Raw genomic sequence first — 18,009 nt, forward strand, 5'->3', positions numbered from 1 at the left:
ACTTGCAATCAAGAAGGTTAAACAAGCAAAACAAACACATTGAACACAGAGAAATAGTGAATATATCTAATATCCAGTGTTTCTGCTCCTCACACCTCACGATTCGGCTCTCACGCTTAAAGGAGATGTGGTTCATTCTCATTTAAAGGAATAGGCACCGAAACAGGACATTCTGAAAGGTTTCTTTCAATGAAAATAATCTTGTGTTTTGCAACTTGTGACATTGCAATTGTATTTAATTTTGACTGGTACACAAGTTGTAGTTGGGTTCAGATATTTGTGCAATCAAGTAGGTTAAACAAGCAAAACAAACACATTGAACACAGAGAAATAGTGAATATATCTAATATCCAGTGTTTCTGCTCCTCACACCTCACTATTCGGCTCTCACGCTTAAAGGAGATGTGGTTCATTCTCATTTAAAGGAATAGGCACCGAAACAGGACATTCTGAAAGGTTTCTTTCAATGAAAATAATCTTGTGTTTTGCAACTTGTGACATTGCAATTGTATTTAATTTTGACTGGTACACAAGTTGTAGTTGGGTTCAGATATTTGTGCAATCAAGTAGGTTAAACAAGCAAAACAAACACATTGAACACAGAGAAATAGTGAATATATCTAATATCCAGTGTTTCTGCTCCTCACACCTCACTATTCGGCTCTCACGCTTAAAGGAGATGTGGTTCATTCTCATTTAAAGGAACAGGCACCGAAAAAGGACATTCTGAAACGCTTCTTTCCATGACTGTTCATGTACACAAGGTGTTTATTTCATATGCTCACAGTCAGTACAGGTTTCTGCTTGATTAACAAAGGTGATGTCATATTCTTTATGTGAAGCTTTAATTAAAAATAGGCCACTAGAAATGCTCCTTACTGCCTTGGAATTACGTCTATTTACATCAACTAAAATTAGTATATTAGAAGTAAATGAGCTTTTTTGCTTCCTCTTTTAAATTTGCCATTTCAATATATTTTTTATAACCTTACTACTGCCAACAGGTAAAAAGCCACTCAATATTCTTCATGCTATTACAGCTGGATAATAAAACATGTATAGAATACTCTTAAAACCTATGCTGTATGAAAGCAGGAATAATTCTGGGATTAGATAAGATCAAGTGAATCCTGACTACTGATTTCGCACTTGCTAAAAGCTCATAGTGAATCTGTCAGTAAATGACGTCTGTCTTAAAGGTCATAACATTCAACACTCTCAGGTTTCCTAATAGCACACTACGAGAGAGAAAGGAAGGTTTAACATGATACCTCTGATGCAGTGGCGGATGCTGGTCTTTCAAGGAGGGGAAGCTCAATTTCAGCCTACATCATAAAATGTGTCGGTTTATTTATACGTAAATTCTACCCCCCGTTCCTTCTCAAGAAATTGATCTATGACACTGTCATACCAACAAGGGATCTTTTCCAGGGACTTGACTAGTGTCCTTTCAATGGCCAGCAGAGCTAGGCTGTTTGAACGGCCTTAGCCCATGTGAAGTGAATCGCCTGTGAGTGCTTTGTGACGGTGGAAGGACTCAGCAGCACCCGCTGGACAGAAACTGCGATAGAAGAGTGATAGAAGTCAGTCTCCAAACACAAGCAGCTACAAAAAACCCCACCAGAAATAGAAGCTCAATTTGTCCCTAGTCGTTTTTAACAAAGAAAATGCCGCTAAGAGAATTAAGAAAGTCTAGTTCAACTCAGAACAGAATGAAAATTTAATGCTCACACGAATCTTTACACCAAAGGGTCGCTGATTCATTCATTTCGCTTACAATCAAAAAGGGATTCAGCCTCAGACAGATCATCCAATCATCATGCAGAAGCTGAGCGTCCGGGCCAGCCGAGGCCAGCCCACTGCCCCATAGACCCCCAGAGATGCTGAGCGTCCGATGGGCGGGACAAAGCCCAGCATTTATCCAATGACTCGTCTCGTTTCGCTGCACTTCGTTGCTTTGCTATTGAACTCTATTTAAAGCACAGTGAAGCTACGGGAAAGCTGCGTCTTTACCAGTGATAAGACGCTGATTCGGAACAAATGTTGAGCGTGTTGTAGTGCATATTTATTAAATTACATGTACACACAACAGAATATATATGATCACTTATTTTTTGACATTTTAGGGGAAGCTGAGCTTCCCTTGCAGTCTTAGAGCAATCGCCTCTGCTCTGATGTACCCTGCACTTTCTGCTCAGGTTTATCTTATCCTCAGATTTCTTGTGAAAATAACAATAAAAATACTGCAGTGTTTATCTACCACACCTTTCTGTGTTTCTCCTGCAGGGAGACATGGGTCATGAAAGTTGAAAGGTGCAACTCAGGGAGCGGTGCCTAATGATATACTTGTAACAAACCTCCTCTCAGTTTTGCTGCAGGGGAAAATAATCTTGTGTTTTGCAACTTGTGACATTGCAATTGTATTTAATTTTGACTGGTTAAATTTGACGCAGGTTGTAGTTGTGTTCAGATATTTGTTTGATAACTCTTACTGATTTTCAAGAAGATCAAGCACTGTACTGTATTTAAAAAAACAAATTCACAATTTTCCCATGGGAAACATAATACAAATACTTTTTAGAATAAAAAAAGTTCACATGCATTGGGGCACCGGGGATTTTGGCCCTGTGAAAGGCTATCACAAAGGCCATCCATCTATTTTCTGACCTGGAATGTGGCGATGTATGTGGGAGAAGTATTGGTGTACATATGTGTCTTGCAGCTTGCATTCAGCACTTCTTTGGGCCCCAGCACAAGCTGTTTTTAAGGGACCTGTCAGAGGCTTTAAGAATCAGTCTACTTCCACAACACATGGCCTTATCAATGGTTCAGTTCCCAGTGATGTCTCAGCCACCTGAGGCAGGGAGTACAAAAAAAAAAAGAAAAAAACTGCCCTCACTCTTTGTGAGGGTATGATAGCCTTAATTGCTCTCCTCATAAGAAGCACAATGCTAGCCAGCACAGGTGCCTGGTTACTGGCTTAACAGATATATGCAAAGCAGTCTTCTCCTAGCATTTTTGAGCTGTTCTATGGCATTGTGTTAACAGCACTTCAAAAAAGATAAATTGGTTGTCTTTACCTGTCTAATAGGAAGCATGAACTTTCCCTCACTTTTGACTATGTTAAGGAGGGATTACACTGGTTTCTTTTTTGCACAATCATTATATGCCTCTGCCTGCAGAGGCCAGGAGTCCAAGAAAGCACAATTGGCCTCATGCTCTGAACCAATGAAGGGTTTAAAATGGTTTAAATTCTGTTTTGAAATAGTTACTAATTATATAGTTAATAAATTACTAGTCATTTAATAGTCCGATAATAATCAGTAAAAACACATAGGTAGAAATGGGCAACAGTGACCTTTTTGTTTGCCAAATAGTGAACCCACATCCACAACTCAATATACGTTGATAAATCTCAGATCTTGCCAGATACTGACCTTACTTTGTCTTCTCTATCAATCAGCATGAGGCTCCAAAGCAAGCAGCTGCCAGTGATGTATTACGTAAAGTTAATGTGATGGGAAAATGCAATATAACATTGTAATATTATATTGTGGATTATTATCTAATAATGATAATAATCCACCAATATATTCTATAATGATTGTTATAGACACATACATCCTGATTGAGGTATAGAATATATTGTGCTTAAGCTCATGACCTTAAAGCGCTTATTACATGATGTACTCAGGACCTGACCCTGGAGTGGAGAGGGAAAGTGCTTAACAATGCACTTCTGTAGTTAAGTTAGAGAAGTAGCATCACCCCATCACACATTAAGAGATTGGAGTGAATACCTGACTCTGTGTCTTTGTTCCTCTGATTTCTCCTTGGGCCTGAGAATCGGTCTTTCTTCCTGGTCGCACTTAGACAATTGCCATAACAGTTCACATAGAACTGGTGGCACTGAGTATGCATTAACAGTGCCCAGTGGCGGATGCTGGTCTTTCAAGGAGGGGAAGCTCAATTTCAGCCTGCATTATAAAATGTGTCGGTTTATTTATGCATAAATTCTACCCTCCATTCCTTTTCAAGAAAATGATCTGTGACCCTGTCATACCAACAAGGCGTCTTTTCCAGGGACTTGACTAGTGTCCTCTTGATGGCCTGCAGAGCCAGGCTGTTTGAACGGCCTTAGCCCATGTGAAGTGTGTCCGCCTGTGAGTGCTTTGTGTCGGTGGAGGGGCTCAGCAGCACCCGCTGGACAGAAACTGCAATAGAAGTCAGAAAGAGTGATAGAAGTCAGTCTCCAAACACAAGCAGCTACAAAAAAAAAACACCAGAAATAGAAGCTCGATTTGTCGCTAGTCGTTTTTAACAAAGAAAATGCCGCTAAGAGGATTAAGAGATTCTCTGGTTCAACTCAAAACAGAATGAAAATTTAATGCTCCCACAGATCTTTACACCAAAGGATCGCTGATTCGCTCATTTCACTGTCAATCAAAAAGGGATTCAGCCTGCGACACATCATCCAATCATCATGCAGAAGCTGAATGTCCGGGCCAGCCGAGGCCAACCCACTGCCCCATAGACCCCCAGAGACGCCGAGCATCTGTTGGGCAGGACAAAGCCCAGCATTTATCCAATGACTCGTTTCATTTTGCTGCACTTCGCTGCTTCCCTATTGAACTCTGTGAATGCTGTTTAAAGCACTGTGAAGCTTCGGGAATGACTGAGAGGAAAGCCGCGTCTTTACCAGTGATAAGAAGCTGATTCTGAACAAAAGTTGAGTGCGTTGTAGTGCATATTTATTAAATTACATGTACACACAACAGTATATAGCTGATCACTTATTTTTTGACATTTTTGGGGAAGCTGAGCTTCCCTTGCAGTCTTAGAGCAATTGCCTCTGATGGTGCCATTGGGGCTTGGTACAGCCTTAGTCACCAAGAAGGCCAGTGTGGACTTACAGTTGTTGATGATTAAGGGTATGTTAGGGCTGTAAAGCTAGCTTGGAGGGGTTGGCTCTGGGATGCCAGACTTCACTGTTGAGCCTTCTGGAGGTGTCATGGGCTTAATTCAGCAAAACACTGATGCAGGGAGGTGCCTACCTGATGACCCCTGTGAAGAGCTAGTGATGCAGTAGCTCAGGTGGCTACACATGGGCTGGGCCCTATGTGTAGGATTCGGTGTTTAGTGTAGTTGGTTTCTGATTGGATCATAAACGCCCACAGTAACCCTATTGGTTTGGGATAGGATTTAAATCACCAACGGTAGATGATTACAGGATTGTTTTGGTTGCAGGTAGGAAGAAAATAAGTTGTGTCCTATTTGAAGCTCTACTGGATTGGCATAGCATAATTTACATCTTATCCTGTGCATGTTTACAATAAGTCTCCTCTCACAAAATAAATAAATATATTACCTCAGCCTTTGTTTTATGATAGTCTTGATATTTTGAGTTATGATAACATTTCATACAACTCGTGGGCTTTAAAGTTTTAAAAATTTTAAAAAAGATTTACCCAACAAAATATTTTTTCCATACTTTTTAAAAATGGATCTTCAAACCGTTGTTGAAAACAGGTAATGATATTAATAGCATAGGTTTATAGAGAACTATGAACACTCAAAATACCATTGGATTGCATGACTTTTTCATTGATTGCTTGCTAATAGTCATTTAATAGTCCGATAATAATCAGTAAAAACACATAGGTAGAAATGGGCAACAGTGACCTTTTTGTTTGCCAAATAGTGAACCCACATCCACAACTCAATCTATGTTGATTAATCTCAGATCTTGCCAGATACTGACCTTACTTTGTCTTCTCTATCAATCAGCATGAGGCAAATGGAAACTGGAAGCAAGCAGCTGCCAGTGATGTATTACGTAAAGTTCATGTGATGGGAAAATGCAGTATAACATTGTAATGAGCTAATAATGATAATAATCCACCAATATATTCTATAATGATTGTTATAGACACATACATCCTGATTGAGGTATAGAATATATTGTGCTTAAGCTCATGACCTTAAAGCGCTTATTACATGATGTACTCAGGACCTGACCCTGGAGTGGAGAGGGAAAGTGCTTAACAATGCACTTCTGTAGTTAAGTTAGAGAAGTAGCATCACCCCATCACACATTAAGAGATTGGAGTGAATACCTGACTCTGTGTCTTTGTTCCTCTGATTTCTCCTTGGGCCTGAGAATCGGTCTTTCTTCCTGGTCGCACTTAGACAATTGCCATAACAGTTCACATAGAACTGGTGGCACTGAGCATGCATTAACGGTGCCCAGTGGTGGATGCTGGTCTTTCAAGGAGGGGAAGCTCATTTTCAGCCTACATCATAAAATGTGTTTACAATAAGTCTCCTCTCACAAAATAAATAAATATATTACCTCAGCCTTTGTTTTACGATAGTCTTGATATTTTGAGTTATGATAACATTTCATTCACTCGTGGGCTTTAAAGTTTTAAAAACCTTCATATTTTGAAAGATTTACCAAATAAAATATTTTTTCCATACTTTTTAAAAATCAAGCCGTTGTTGAAAACAGGTAATGATATTAATAGCATAGGTTTATAGAAAACTGTGAACACTCAAAGTACCATTGGATTGCATGCCTTTTTCATTGCTTGCTTACCTGTTTGTTTTGTTTTTTACCTACTGCAAAATGTCTCGGTTCTTTATAAATATGTAAAAATGACTATTTATAGCAGCAAAATTCATCTGCTATTGTTTCAGGTCTCAGAAGCTTTTCTACGAAGAGAGAGGAACCATATAACTATGCCAATTATCGTTAAGTAATCCATATTTCCAAGAGTGTGAAGAACAGTTCTGTCTGTGTTGGACAACAGGCTCAGTTCAAAACAAAATAAAGATCCTCTACTGGAGGGGAATTGATGCACTTTTCCAAGAGAACATTTTCTTCTGGGCCAGAGAAACCACGGGTCGAGCATAATGTGCACTTTTGGCTTTCCTGTGTGACCCCAAGTCACCCGTGTTAAATAATACAGAGCGTAGAAGGAGAGAACCTCAAATAGGCCCACGGTATGTTATGCATGTTGTAACATATTTGTAGAAGCAAGGAGTACGTGACAGACTGTGACTATTGCTAACTGACATGACAAACATTGTCTATCTTGTACTAGGAGTGACGTGCAAGAGCAGATATCAAAAGGAGCCAACTGCTGACAAATCACAAACATAGTATTAACCTCCCTCCTCCTGACAGTTATTACATAGTATTTACACAAATAAACAGACAGATAATAAGCAGTCAAGCCTTTTCTGACATACATCTAGCTCTGTTATTTGCAGGATCTGTTGCAAAAAGTTACATTACCCCAGATATTTACTTTATAAATAATGTGATGAATTATGTGTGCAATAATCTTCCCTGTGATATTCTGTCTTAAAATATTCTGTCTGCTTTGATCATGTATGAGGGAATTTATATTATTATATTTAGCAGCATATTAGCATAAAAACTATTCAGTTATGCATCTAAATATTGGGTTGAAAACTGTTCGTTGTAATCTCTGGAACCCTGTTAATCCTTATGTTAGGTTTTGGCTTGCATTAATAGTGTACTGAACAGCATGAAACCATTCAACAAACGCATGCTTATTTGTGCGCGATAAAGGACAGTCTACTTTAGTTACTTTGGGTTATATTGATTCAGGTATTACAAAGGTTAATAGCCTTCTAAAGACTGAAATGAACTGTTTTCATGTCAATGCTGGCCATTATTAATCACTGTTGAATAGAAACTCAGACACTTATTTTGTTTTGGCTTAGAGGATTTAAAGGGAGACTGACTAATGATGATTCTTTATTTATTAGTAATGATTAAGTTCCAGACTAAATTCCAAAGGCATCAAGGCTTGTCCAAAATCTACAAAGCCTCAATCAAGACTGGAAACGCCTTGATTTGAGGTTCTGAGTCTAAAAGTACAATGTCTTAGTCGCAAAGATGATTCTAAACTTTGCACAACTCACTCATACAGTGTCGTCACTGTGCAATTAAAAAATATGTATCTCCCAAAATAGTAACTTTTACCAGAGAAGGAAAAAACCTTCTTAAATTTCAACAGAAGTGAATATAAAAATATTTTATTCCAAGTAATTTTGGAGCATTTCTATTGGCTCCTTCATCAGGATATGTTCACAAAATGTGAAACAAAAAATCCACACAAATGGAGATCTATGATATTTTATTGGACAGTGACTATATACATCTAAAAAATGCCATAACATTGCCATTACTAAACCAAGCTTTGCTGACATGACAGAAATTCTGGTTTTTTTTTTTATCTTTTCTTTTTTTTTTTTTTTTATTGTCCATAAAACTTTCAAGAACCTTCCACAGATGGATCGACATCAAATTACGCAAGGGCCCGAAAACTAAACAAACAAAAATGGGACAACTATGTCTGGAAACCTGGAATGTTCTAGTTAAATATAGTTAAATAGACAACCAGTTATGTAAGCCCATCATAATCAATTAAATATACAACAGACAACAGGCTTTGTACTATCAATACTTGCTTACTGTACTATTTAGTATTTATCCCTTGTATATTAACTGTAAAATATGACACTTGACCTTGGTGGTGTGAGTGAAAAAACCGCAGATAACCTGTAATTTAAGACATTTAAACGAGTCATTGATTCATTATATCTAAAATAAAAAGGATATATGAATAATTACATGTTTTATATAAAATAATAAAGAAATGTATAATGAAAATGATTGGGAGGACTTATTCTCCTCTAACTGCTTCTTAGCAATGAGCAAGGGGAGCATAGGCTCCTGAGGTGTTGCTCCAGAATAGAAACAGCAAAATAAATACAGACTGCTTGGCTTCTCTAATCATCCCAAGACAGCCTCAGGAGTGTCAGGGTAGGGTTTTTAGTTTCTGGACATCTGCTCCAGAGAATTCCTTTTTGATTCAGGCTCCTCGAAGGAGAGTGCAGGTGTTTCACTTATGTAATAATGATAATAATATATAATTACTAAGGAATTTGAAGTACAGTACAACAATGTCATAAAATCAAAAATATGCCTTGATTCAGTTTGGGAGAATGTGAGGAACCACCAAAGATTACGTGGCTGATTTAAACAGTAGTCAGATGGTGCATCCTTGTGGTTAACTGTATGAACTACATTGCCTTTGATTTGCTGTGGGATCATTGAACACCATTACTAACTTTTTCATTTAATCAGAAAAAAGGGCTTACAAATCACATCCGAATCACACACTTGCATCATATTTTAAGATAAATTAAGGATTAGGATTAAGGTTCTCTGTCCCAGGATTTTAGAGAAACACTTAATATGCTGTTCAAGTCACACATATATTAGTGATAATAACACAAGACTAAATATGCTAATGATACAGTGGTTATACATTTAAAATCAAACTATATTTGAAGCAGCAAACATTTGGAGTATGTTATTTTGGTGCTAAGGTCATTACGGGCTGTGTGATATCACAGCAGTGGAATTTGATGCTGTCAGACCTGTTTCATTGATGGCAGTACTATGTGCTCCTCTGGCTTCAAACTCTTTATTCCTTTGCCAAACCTATTTTAAACGCTTCAATATGTATTTGGCACAAATGTCTGCTTCATTTGAGTCTATTAATATGCCTATTACAGTCAATCCTTTATTTCATCCTTCCCTGGTGGATTTTGCATTTCTTGGATGGCAAAAGGTTGGTGTTAAGACGATTAAAGATCTTTATGTAGATGGCATTTTTTGTACTTTTTCACAGCTTGGTACCCAATTTCCTTCTCTTAAAACTCACTTTTTTAGCTTCTTACAAATTTGGAATTTTGTTAGAAATGAGCTCAATGTAACAGTGTTTTATTAGTCTCTTGAAAATACATATGTTGCGCTGTTATGCTAATTTATCATAATCTCTTTTTCTTGTGGGAAGCATTTCTGCGACCCACAAGACTCATTTTCTGCTTTATATTTTACAAAATTGTCTGTCCCTATAACACATACCAACAACCTGGACACATCTGAGTGTTACAGATGTCTGACAATTAATCTGGACAGCTATTCTTTTTAACTGTTTAACATGACACAAATAGAGGTGAAAGCTAGGAGAGGGACTCAATATATCAAAACAAGTCTGTGATTTATAATGCATACAGCTCGGGTTGCCACTTTACATTACATTTATAAAGGTATATAAATAATTTGAAATCTTTTTATTAATGGTAATTAAATATGCTGTGCGGCACGGTGGCGCAGCAGGTAGTGTCGCAGTCACACAGCTCCAGGGGCCTGGAGGTTGTGGGTTCGAATCCTGCTCCAGGTGACTGTCTGTGAGGAGTTGGTGTGTTCTCTGCGTGGGTTTCCTCTGGGTGCTCCGGTTTCCTCCCACAGTCCAAAAACACACGATGCAGGTGGATTGGCGACTCAAAAGTGTCCGTCCGTGTGTGTGTGTCTGTGTTGCCCTGTGAAGGACTGGCGCCCCCTCCAGGGTGTATTCCCGCCTTGCGCCCAATGATTCCAGGTAGGCTCTGGACCCACCGCGACCCTGAATTGGATAAGCGGTTACAGAGAATGAATGAATGAATACATATGCTTTTAATGCATTAAAAGTAATTAAAAATGTATAACACATAGACAAAAACGGCCATGCTGTCCTGTTGTTTGCCATATAGTGAACCAACATCCATACCTGATTTTACCTCAGATCTTGCCAGTTACTGACCTTACCTTGTCTTCTCCATCAATCGACATTACACCGGTTGGCTTTTGCACATATTGGTTAATATGTTTCAGCATTTAACCACCAACTCTTTTTTATCAGTTTTATCAGTCTGATTTTTATATAGAAAAGCACATTTCTATATAAATGTCTTGTTCCAGTGACCCTGTTCCATTATCAAGTATATATTACTACTTATGAATGTTTAAAAAACAATATAATTAAAATTTAATTTTGTCTGTTCCTGTCATTATTATGACATTTACGGTGTACATAAGTCACTTGAAATTCATTTTTAGTAGACTTTCCATAAACTGTCAGTAACTGACAAGTTGAAAAATTAAACTATTTTACATAGTTTATTTTCAATGGGTTTATATATATATATATATATATAATTTGCTAGGGCCAATCGTTGAGTGGAATCGTTGGTTTTCTTGTTAAGGAATAACTGTCTACGTAACATTTTCGGTAAAATTTGTATGGTTATGAATGCATTTGTTAACTTATTTACGCCACGGCCGACCTTCCGTCCAGTGCAGGAGTTCGTTTGTCACATACTGCCATCCTACACCAAGGGAAGTATTTTTTTTAAAACCAAAATATAGTCACCCTAGGTTACACAGATTAAGGCCAAAATGGCTTGACGTATACTATCATACCATTCAGCCCAAAGATACTTGTGAGCGTTCTGACTAGTTAAAATGTAACTGGAGCTATCCCAATTTGGCATTTTAGCTAATCAAAATATATTTAAGAGATATCTTAATTCAGTAATGTGTCTTGTAGATATATTTAAGGTTACACAAATAAATATTAAAACTGTATTTGGCCATTCGAGTGTTACGTGGTGACGTCACTACGTCCGTACGTGCTACGTGTTCCCTACCGGTGCACTTCCTTCATCCGGGTAGTGGATTCTGAGGTGAGTGAGGAGTCAGTGCTAAAGCTTTAGTTTTCATCATTTTAAAATAAACTCGAGAGTTTAGCTGCTTAACATGCGGTGATCGTACTAAATATTCTCGTCATTGTTGCCTTTCCGTGTCGCTGTTGTTTGTAATGGTCTGTGCGCTGTTTTTTCATTATCAAGAGGCTACTGATGCTAACATTGATTAGCGCTGAATTTACACAAGAGTCCAGTCTGTTACGGGGTGTGTTATCAGTATATGTCTGATCTGCCCCTTTCCCCTGTGCTAGGATGCTTTGTGGGGTATACAATTATTCACGGCCGTATTCCTATTAGCAGGCATTTCTTAAAGCCCTCCCTGGTTAATGATTAAAATCTCATCACGGTCCATCAAAATGAAATGTTTTTATTTTTTCCCAGAATAAAAAAAAATAATAATAATACAAAAATGCCTTTAAATGGCTTAGTTGTAACTCTGCATCTTTATCTTTATTCAGTAGTTGCTATGCAATTAGTCGCTGTAATCTAACCATATTCCTTGGCAGCTCGAAAACCCTGCCCTGCCAGTTGATGGAATTGGTTAATTGGTAAGAAACCTTGGCTGTCTGAATGCATGTATTTGAGGCATTCATGTCTCTGGGACACTGCAGTTTCAAAGGGGAAATGCAGAGCCGTTGTGTTGCCTTCTTATTTTGAGCACTTTTGTGCTGTATACAAAACACCATATGGATGGGGTTTAATGGTTAAGAACATTTTGATTTTCACTGGTAGATTTTTTCCCCTAATAAGTAAATATCATCATCATCATTTTAAACCAATATTTGGTTGCATATCTTTTTGATCCCTGGAAAAGCATCTTATAAACAATACTGTCAGTAACATAGAAGTTTTTGTACTTATAATTTACCTGTATTTTTACATTCCATTTGTGTGTGTGTCATACGCTAGCCCCTGTGTATAGAGTCTCATCTATTCGAATGTCTAAATGGGCCAAGTCTATATAAATTTTCCTTTAAAATGGTGAGTATACAGGAAAAGATGACAAATCTCAGTATTTAATCAAGGTGATGTAGAAGTAGTTTTTTTGTAGTTTAATTCAAAGACATTGGGAAGCCTTTCTGTTGGTCCGTCTATTGTGAAATATCCACATTGTAAAACAGCTGTTCGTTTATTTAAAAAAATAAATAATTTTTTTGTGGGTGGGGGTGACATCAGTGGAATGTCATATCCACAGTCGGTATTACAATTAGTAAATATGTATGAATAATGCTCAATATCACCTTCAGCCCACCTATCTATAGAGCTAGATCTGTATTTTTTTTTATTGCAGGTCTGATTGTCTGTGACCCTTAGAGACCTCCGCACTCTTCACTGTTCTGAGATGGAGTGGCTCCGTGGTTGTAATGTTGGTGGGAAGCTGCTTGTCCTGGTGCAAGTGCTCTTGTGGGGTTGGGTGTGGGGCTCTGAACTCACTTTTGAGCTGCCTGACAACGCCAAGCAATGTTTCTATGAGGACATTACAATAGGGACGAAGTGCACCCTGGAGTTTCAGGTTAGTAAAGCCATATGTGGCCTGACAAGTGGTCCAACTTGTTTTGCCTCTTTGAAATGCAATTTGTTACTTGTTACACAGGAGTGGACAATATGACAAAATTTTCATCAGTACACTTGATAAATAAAATAATTTATCAAATAAATTTTTTTTTCTCAAATACTATATACTTATAGGATACATTCATGGTTTTTTTAACATGTCACATCCTGTCCTGCATTAAAATACAATTACATGAGGCTAATTATACTCTCTCTGTAATGAAAAATGCAGCCAAACAAGTGTTGTGGATGCACTGACAGTATCCACGGTGTACACAGATAAGTGTATTACTTACCTTAAAAATATATTAGGATATTGCTAAAATGTTCTCATATCTCCCACCCTTAATTTATCACAATAAGCTCATTGGACAACAAATTCATACACATATTTTCTAATCCTTAGCTATGCTCTTCTTGACTTAACAGTGCCAGAACTGTTTGGTAAAGATAGCACCACTGTTTGGAAAGAGTTACTGTCAGTTCTAGCTTACTCTTCCAATAAATGGGTACTAATATTAGCCAGAATTTGAGTTGCCGATTTCAACATTTCACCTGCTTTTCTCAGATTAAGAAATATGATTAAGGTCTGGTCATTTTAATGTTGGATAAACAACCCAATGTCCAGTCCTGATGGTCTTTTTAATACTACTGTAGCTCATACTGATCATTGTGGGTGGTGAGCTTAGGCCCATCTATGGCTGAACATTCCATTCCAATGGTTGTAATTGTAGTGTTTGTAGTGTGTGTACAAGGGGTTCACCTTAATGTAGCTGAATTCGATAATTTAAAAAGAATGTAATTATATAAAAATAATGTGGCACTGTATTACCATTTGTCTTCCCAGCAGCTTTAGTCTGTTCTGAGGTGCTATACCTTGTATATTGCAAGAAAAACTGACATAATGTGCATTTGCTTAGAAAATGCAGAGAATGTTTTGACTCAGTGTACACTAATGAAAGACATTATTGGACAGTTTGTACATTCTAGATTCGTTCTGGCCTAAGGTTTCTATACGATTTAGTGTTATGTCAAAAGATTTATTGATAATTTACTAACTATAGGGGAGCATTTAGAGTGGTATTAGCTTTAGACTTTAGAGAGTGCTTTGGAAAAAAATACACTCTCAGTATGTCTTTCATAGAAAAAATAAATAAATACATAATAATAATACACACATTTTCTTCTGTGCAGGTTGTGACCGGGGGCCACTATGATGTTGACTGTCGTCTGGAGGATCCAGATGGTACAGTTCTGTACAAAGAGATGAAGAAGCAGTATGACAGCTTTACATTCACAGCTGCCAAAAACGGGACTTACAAGTTCTGCTTCAGCAATGAATTCTCCACCTTTACCCATAAGACTGTGTACTTTGACTTCCAAGTCGGTGAAGACCCTCCTCTCTTCCCTAATGAAAACAGAGTGACTGCACTCACTCAGGTACTTTTAACAAAGCTAACAACATTCCTAATCTTTTCAGAAATGTTGATTGTGAATAAGCCAAAGCCTCTTCTTCCATCATGTATGCTTAAGTTATGTTTTCAGCACCTGTATCAGTTGCAATGTTTATTGAAGTCTTGGTGTTAAATGGATCGGTTGTGTATACAGTGCTGAAGATGTGCTCACACCTTGTATTTCTTCTTTGTCACAGATGGAATCTGCATGTGTGTCCATCCATGAAGCCCTCAAGTCTGTGATTGACTATCAGACGCACTTTCGTTTGAGGGAGGCTCAGGGCCGTAGCAGGGCAGAGGACCTCAACACCAGAGTGGCGTTCTGGTCCATTGGTGAGGCTTTCATCCTGTTGGTGGTCAGTATCAGTCAAGTGGTTCTGCTGAGGAGCTTCTTTTCAGACAAGAAAACCACCACAACTCGTGTTGGATCATAACAGCCCTGTGTCATCACTGAGTTTATTCTCCTTCTTTCTCTCACTCTCTCTCTCACACACACAGAAGTATACAAACAAGGGACTAAATACAGACATAGTCCATGGTTCATCCTTATGTTTTAGGGCTCAATTTAAAATAAGATTATTTAAAGATATTATTGTTTTGCCTCTTCTCTTTTAGCCCTATCTTTGAATTAAGTTTAATTTCCACTGAGTGATATTCTCAATGTTAAGGAGTAAACATCATAATTTATTATGTAGGTGTGCATTTAATTTTTACACTTTAAACAGACATTAAATGTGTTTTGTTAATTGAGTTCATGGAGAACTACTTAACACACACTTTGCTCTTCATCTCTTATAAAAGAATTTATAAAATGTAGATGCTGTTCAGTCAGATGTTAGTGATAGGATTTCACAGTTTTAGATTTCTTTAAAATAAAAGAAAAAAATAAACAAAAAACATTGATCACCAATATGCTTGAAAATATTTTTATATTTGGGCTATCAGTAGTGCAAGAAAAAAAAGATCCTTTCTGTTTATAGTTAATTCTTACTTCTTACATATTTTGGTCTATTGCTTTTGTAAATTGTAAAGTGTTACTATGGTAAAGTAAGGTAGGCACATACTTTTTTTTTTGGCTTGTTCTTAATCATTTACAAACTGTTACATTATTGAAAGAAAGACAAAGCAGACATTTTACCTTTTCCTAGAAAACATAAAGGTGACCAGAGATGTTCTTTAATGAGTGTATTTCTTCAATCTTTGCAATCAAAAAACTTTTGCTCAGTATACAGACACTCCCAAGTGAACAAAAGTGCTTTGTTTAAAACCACATGGCTGCTGAATAATACAAGAACCTACAGCCCCATTCCTGAAAAGTCATCCTGTAGATTTTACTCTTTAGCATTCATATGCTGTTAATGCCCTTGATGGATTCCAGCAGAAGAGTAGTCCAAAACAATTAAGTGTTGGCTCTACAACTTGCAGACTTCATATAAAATACAAGAAGGAATGTCAGATGCACTGGATATTTTGTGAATAGTCATTGGATAAAAATATATTTCAGGCTAATATCACCATTGTGTGGCTTTAATCTAAAAACTGTAGCCAGAATGTATGAAACACTAGCAACCAGTATATGCTAAATGGAAGCACATAATTCACAGAGGGAAAAAAAAAACATTTCATGCTTAGGTTGATACTTTTTTTTTTTAAGTTTACAAATGATGAAAAAAAATGTGAATGTAAGAAGCCTCTGGGTTTGCAGCAGAGCAGATCACCTCCACTCCTAAGTGGCATTCTGGTGCAGCTGATGAAGCTGTGTCCTTTCTGGTGGTCAGTATCAGTCTCAAAGCTGTTATTTTAACTTTCGTTAACCAAATGGGGCAGTGTACCTTAAACAATCTTTCAGTTATGCCTGTTAATAAGTAAGAAAGGATGTTCAATGAAATTCGAACAACTACTATAACAAGTTTAATATGATTGTTTATGTTTTGTGGTGAAAGGATGATTATCTACAAAAACCTTTGGGTTAAAAACCTATTAGACTCTGATGACCCAGATATTCAAACATAATTGGTGGCAAAAGCTTTCTATCTGTTGTAAAATGTGGGTTAAGTGTGGGTTAAGTAGCATACTTCATATTGCTGTTTGTGTTGAATAATATATGTTCACAGTTGCTTTTCATGAAACAGGTATACAGAAGTGTGCTGTAATTAAATACAAGTTGATCCCGGGTCATTTAAATCTTTTCTGACATTGTCATTGTTCACTGGTCTATTTTGAGAACCTGATTGTACACAGATTCATTCAGAATTTAACCTGTAAACAAGAGCTCTTGTATGCTTCTTTACATCAACAGCCACTCTCTGGTATTGCAGTGATTACTAGTGTACAGAATGAATAAATCTGATCCATATTATCTGGTTTGTCTTGTTTCTTTTAGTGCCATTTGTTCCTGAAAGATCTGTTATCCACTATGGGTCAAAATGTACAAGTGAAAGTAGTGTAATGATCAGGGCACAATTTCACAATGCAGGATTTCAGAGTTAGCCTGATAGCTTAAGTCCAGAATTATCAATATTATTGATAATCGATATCGATATATTATTGATAATTGAGAATGATCAAATAACAACATCCCTCACCTCTTTTCCTATTGGCTGAACTATCCCATTTATAGCCATCACTTAATATAGTTGTTAATATGCTATGTAAATTTATCAGTGAATTTAAATGTTTTATATGTAACAACAATAATGGAAAATTGTTGGAAACTTATGAAATTATAACCTTTTGGTAATAATTTTGTGCAACAAATTTCTTTGGGGTCATTGAAGATATTCAACCAGGGACCTTTGGCAAAACTTTGGCCTGTGAATGAATTAGATTTGGCCCATGAGAAAGTTACAATGACCAATGGGCAACAAACAAAACTTAATAAATAAATACAACCTCATTGGAATTTTGTATTTTAAAGCACTTTTGGCAACAAAATATTTTGTCTAAAGATAAGTCATAATGATTACAAAGTAAATTGAAAAACAATATGACCATCATTAATGGGACTTTAAGCTCTCTGGGGAAAAAAACAACAAAAACAAAGTTTGCATAAACCATTTAAAGCATCAATCAGTCATAATTTTCTCTAAGATCATTTTTATGTTATGAAATTGCTAGTATACTGACACTTAGTGCTCATATATCAGACACTGAACTAAAAATACAAGGCCATGTAATCAAATGTAATCATTTTTTTATGTAATCAAAATCTGATCTAATAGCTTAACTAGATAACCCAGAATCTTGAAAATGCACAGGAGGATGTGGAGCTAAAATCCTGCTGGTGTTGCTTATAAAAACATGACTGCCCTCATGTGGGTGACCCATTCTGTAGATAATAAACTGGTTTATTTGGGGACTACAACAATTT

At 37.0% G+C, this 18,009-nt stretch overlaps 1 protein-coding gene across 2 annotated transcripts; it reads left to right on the top strand.

The window, feature by feature from the left end:
• The first annotated feature begins 11,539 nt into the window (after positions 1-11,539).
• tmed7 (transmembrane p24 trafficking protein 7) lies at positions 11,540-16,989 on the top strand. 2 transcript variants are annotated; one of them, XM_066644691.1, is made up of 4 exons: positions 11,540-11,610; positions 12,923-13,144; positions 14,380-14,625; positions 14,837-16,989. In XM_066644691.1, the coding sequence occupies exons 2-4, from the start codon at positions 12,974-12,976 to the stop codon at positions 15,071-15,073; spliced, it is 654 nt and encodes a 217-aa protein (XP_066500788.1). In that variant the 5' UTR covers positions 11,540-11,610; positions 12,923-12,973; the 3' UTR covers positions 15,074-16,989. The 2 variants fall into 2 exon arrangements, with proteins under 2 accessions (XP_066500788.1, XP_066500789.1); XM_066644692.1 differs by lacking the exon at positions 11,540-11,610 and adding an exon at positions 12,547-12,612.
• Positions 16,990-18,009: the final 1,020 nt, after the last annotated feature.

This window comes from Hoplias malabaricus, chromosome 14 (assembly GCF_029633855.1).
Source record: "Hoplias malabaricus isolate fHopMal1 chromosome 14, fHopMal1.hap1, whole genome shotgun sequence".
In the NCBI taxonomy this organism is placed as follows: Eukaryota; Metazoa; Chordata; class Actinopteri; order Characiformes; family Erythrinidae; genus Hoplias; species Hoplias malabaricus.

Bases quoted from the DNA above. Each gene is read 5' to 3' on its own strand.
- tmed7 (XM_066644691.1), top strand. From the start codon at position 12,974: ATGGAGTGGCTCCGTGGTTGTAATGTTGGTGGGAAGCTGCTTGTCCTG. The intron at 13,145-14,379 runs GTTAGTAAAGCC...TCTTCTGTGCAG, and splicing joins AGTGCACCCTGGAGTTTCAG to GTTGTGACCGGGGGCCACTA. The intron at 14,626-14,836 runs GTACTTTTAACA...TCTTTGTCACAG, and splicing joins GAGTGACTGCACTCACTCAG to ATGGAATCTGCATGTGTGTC.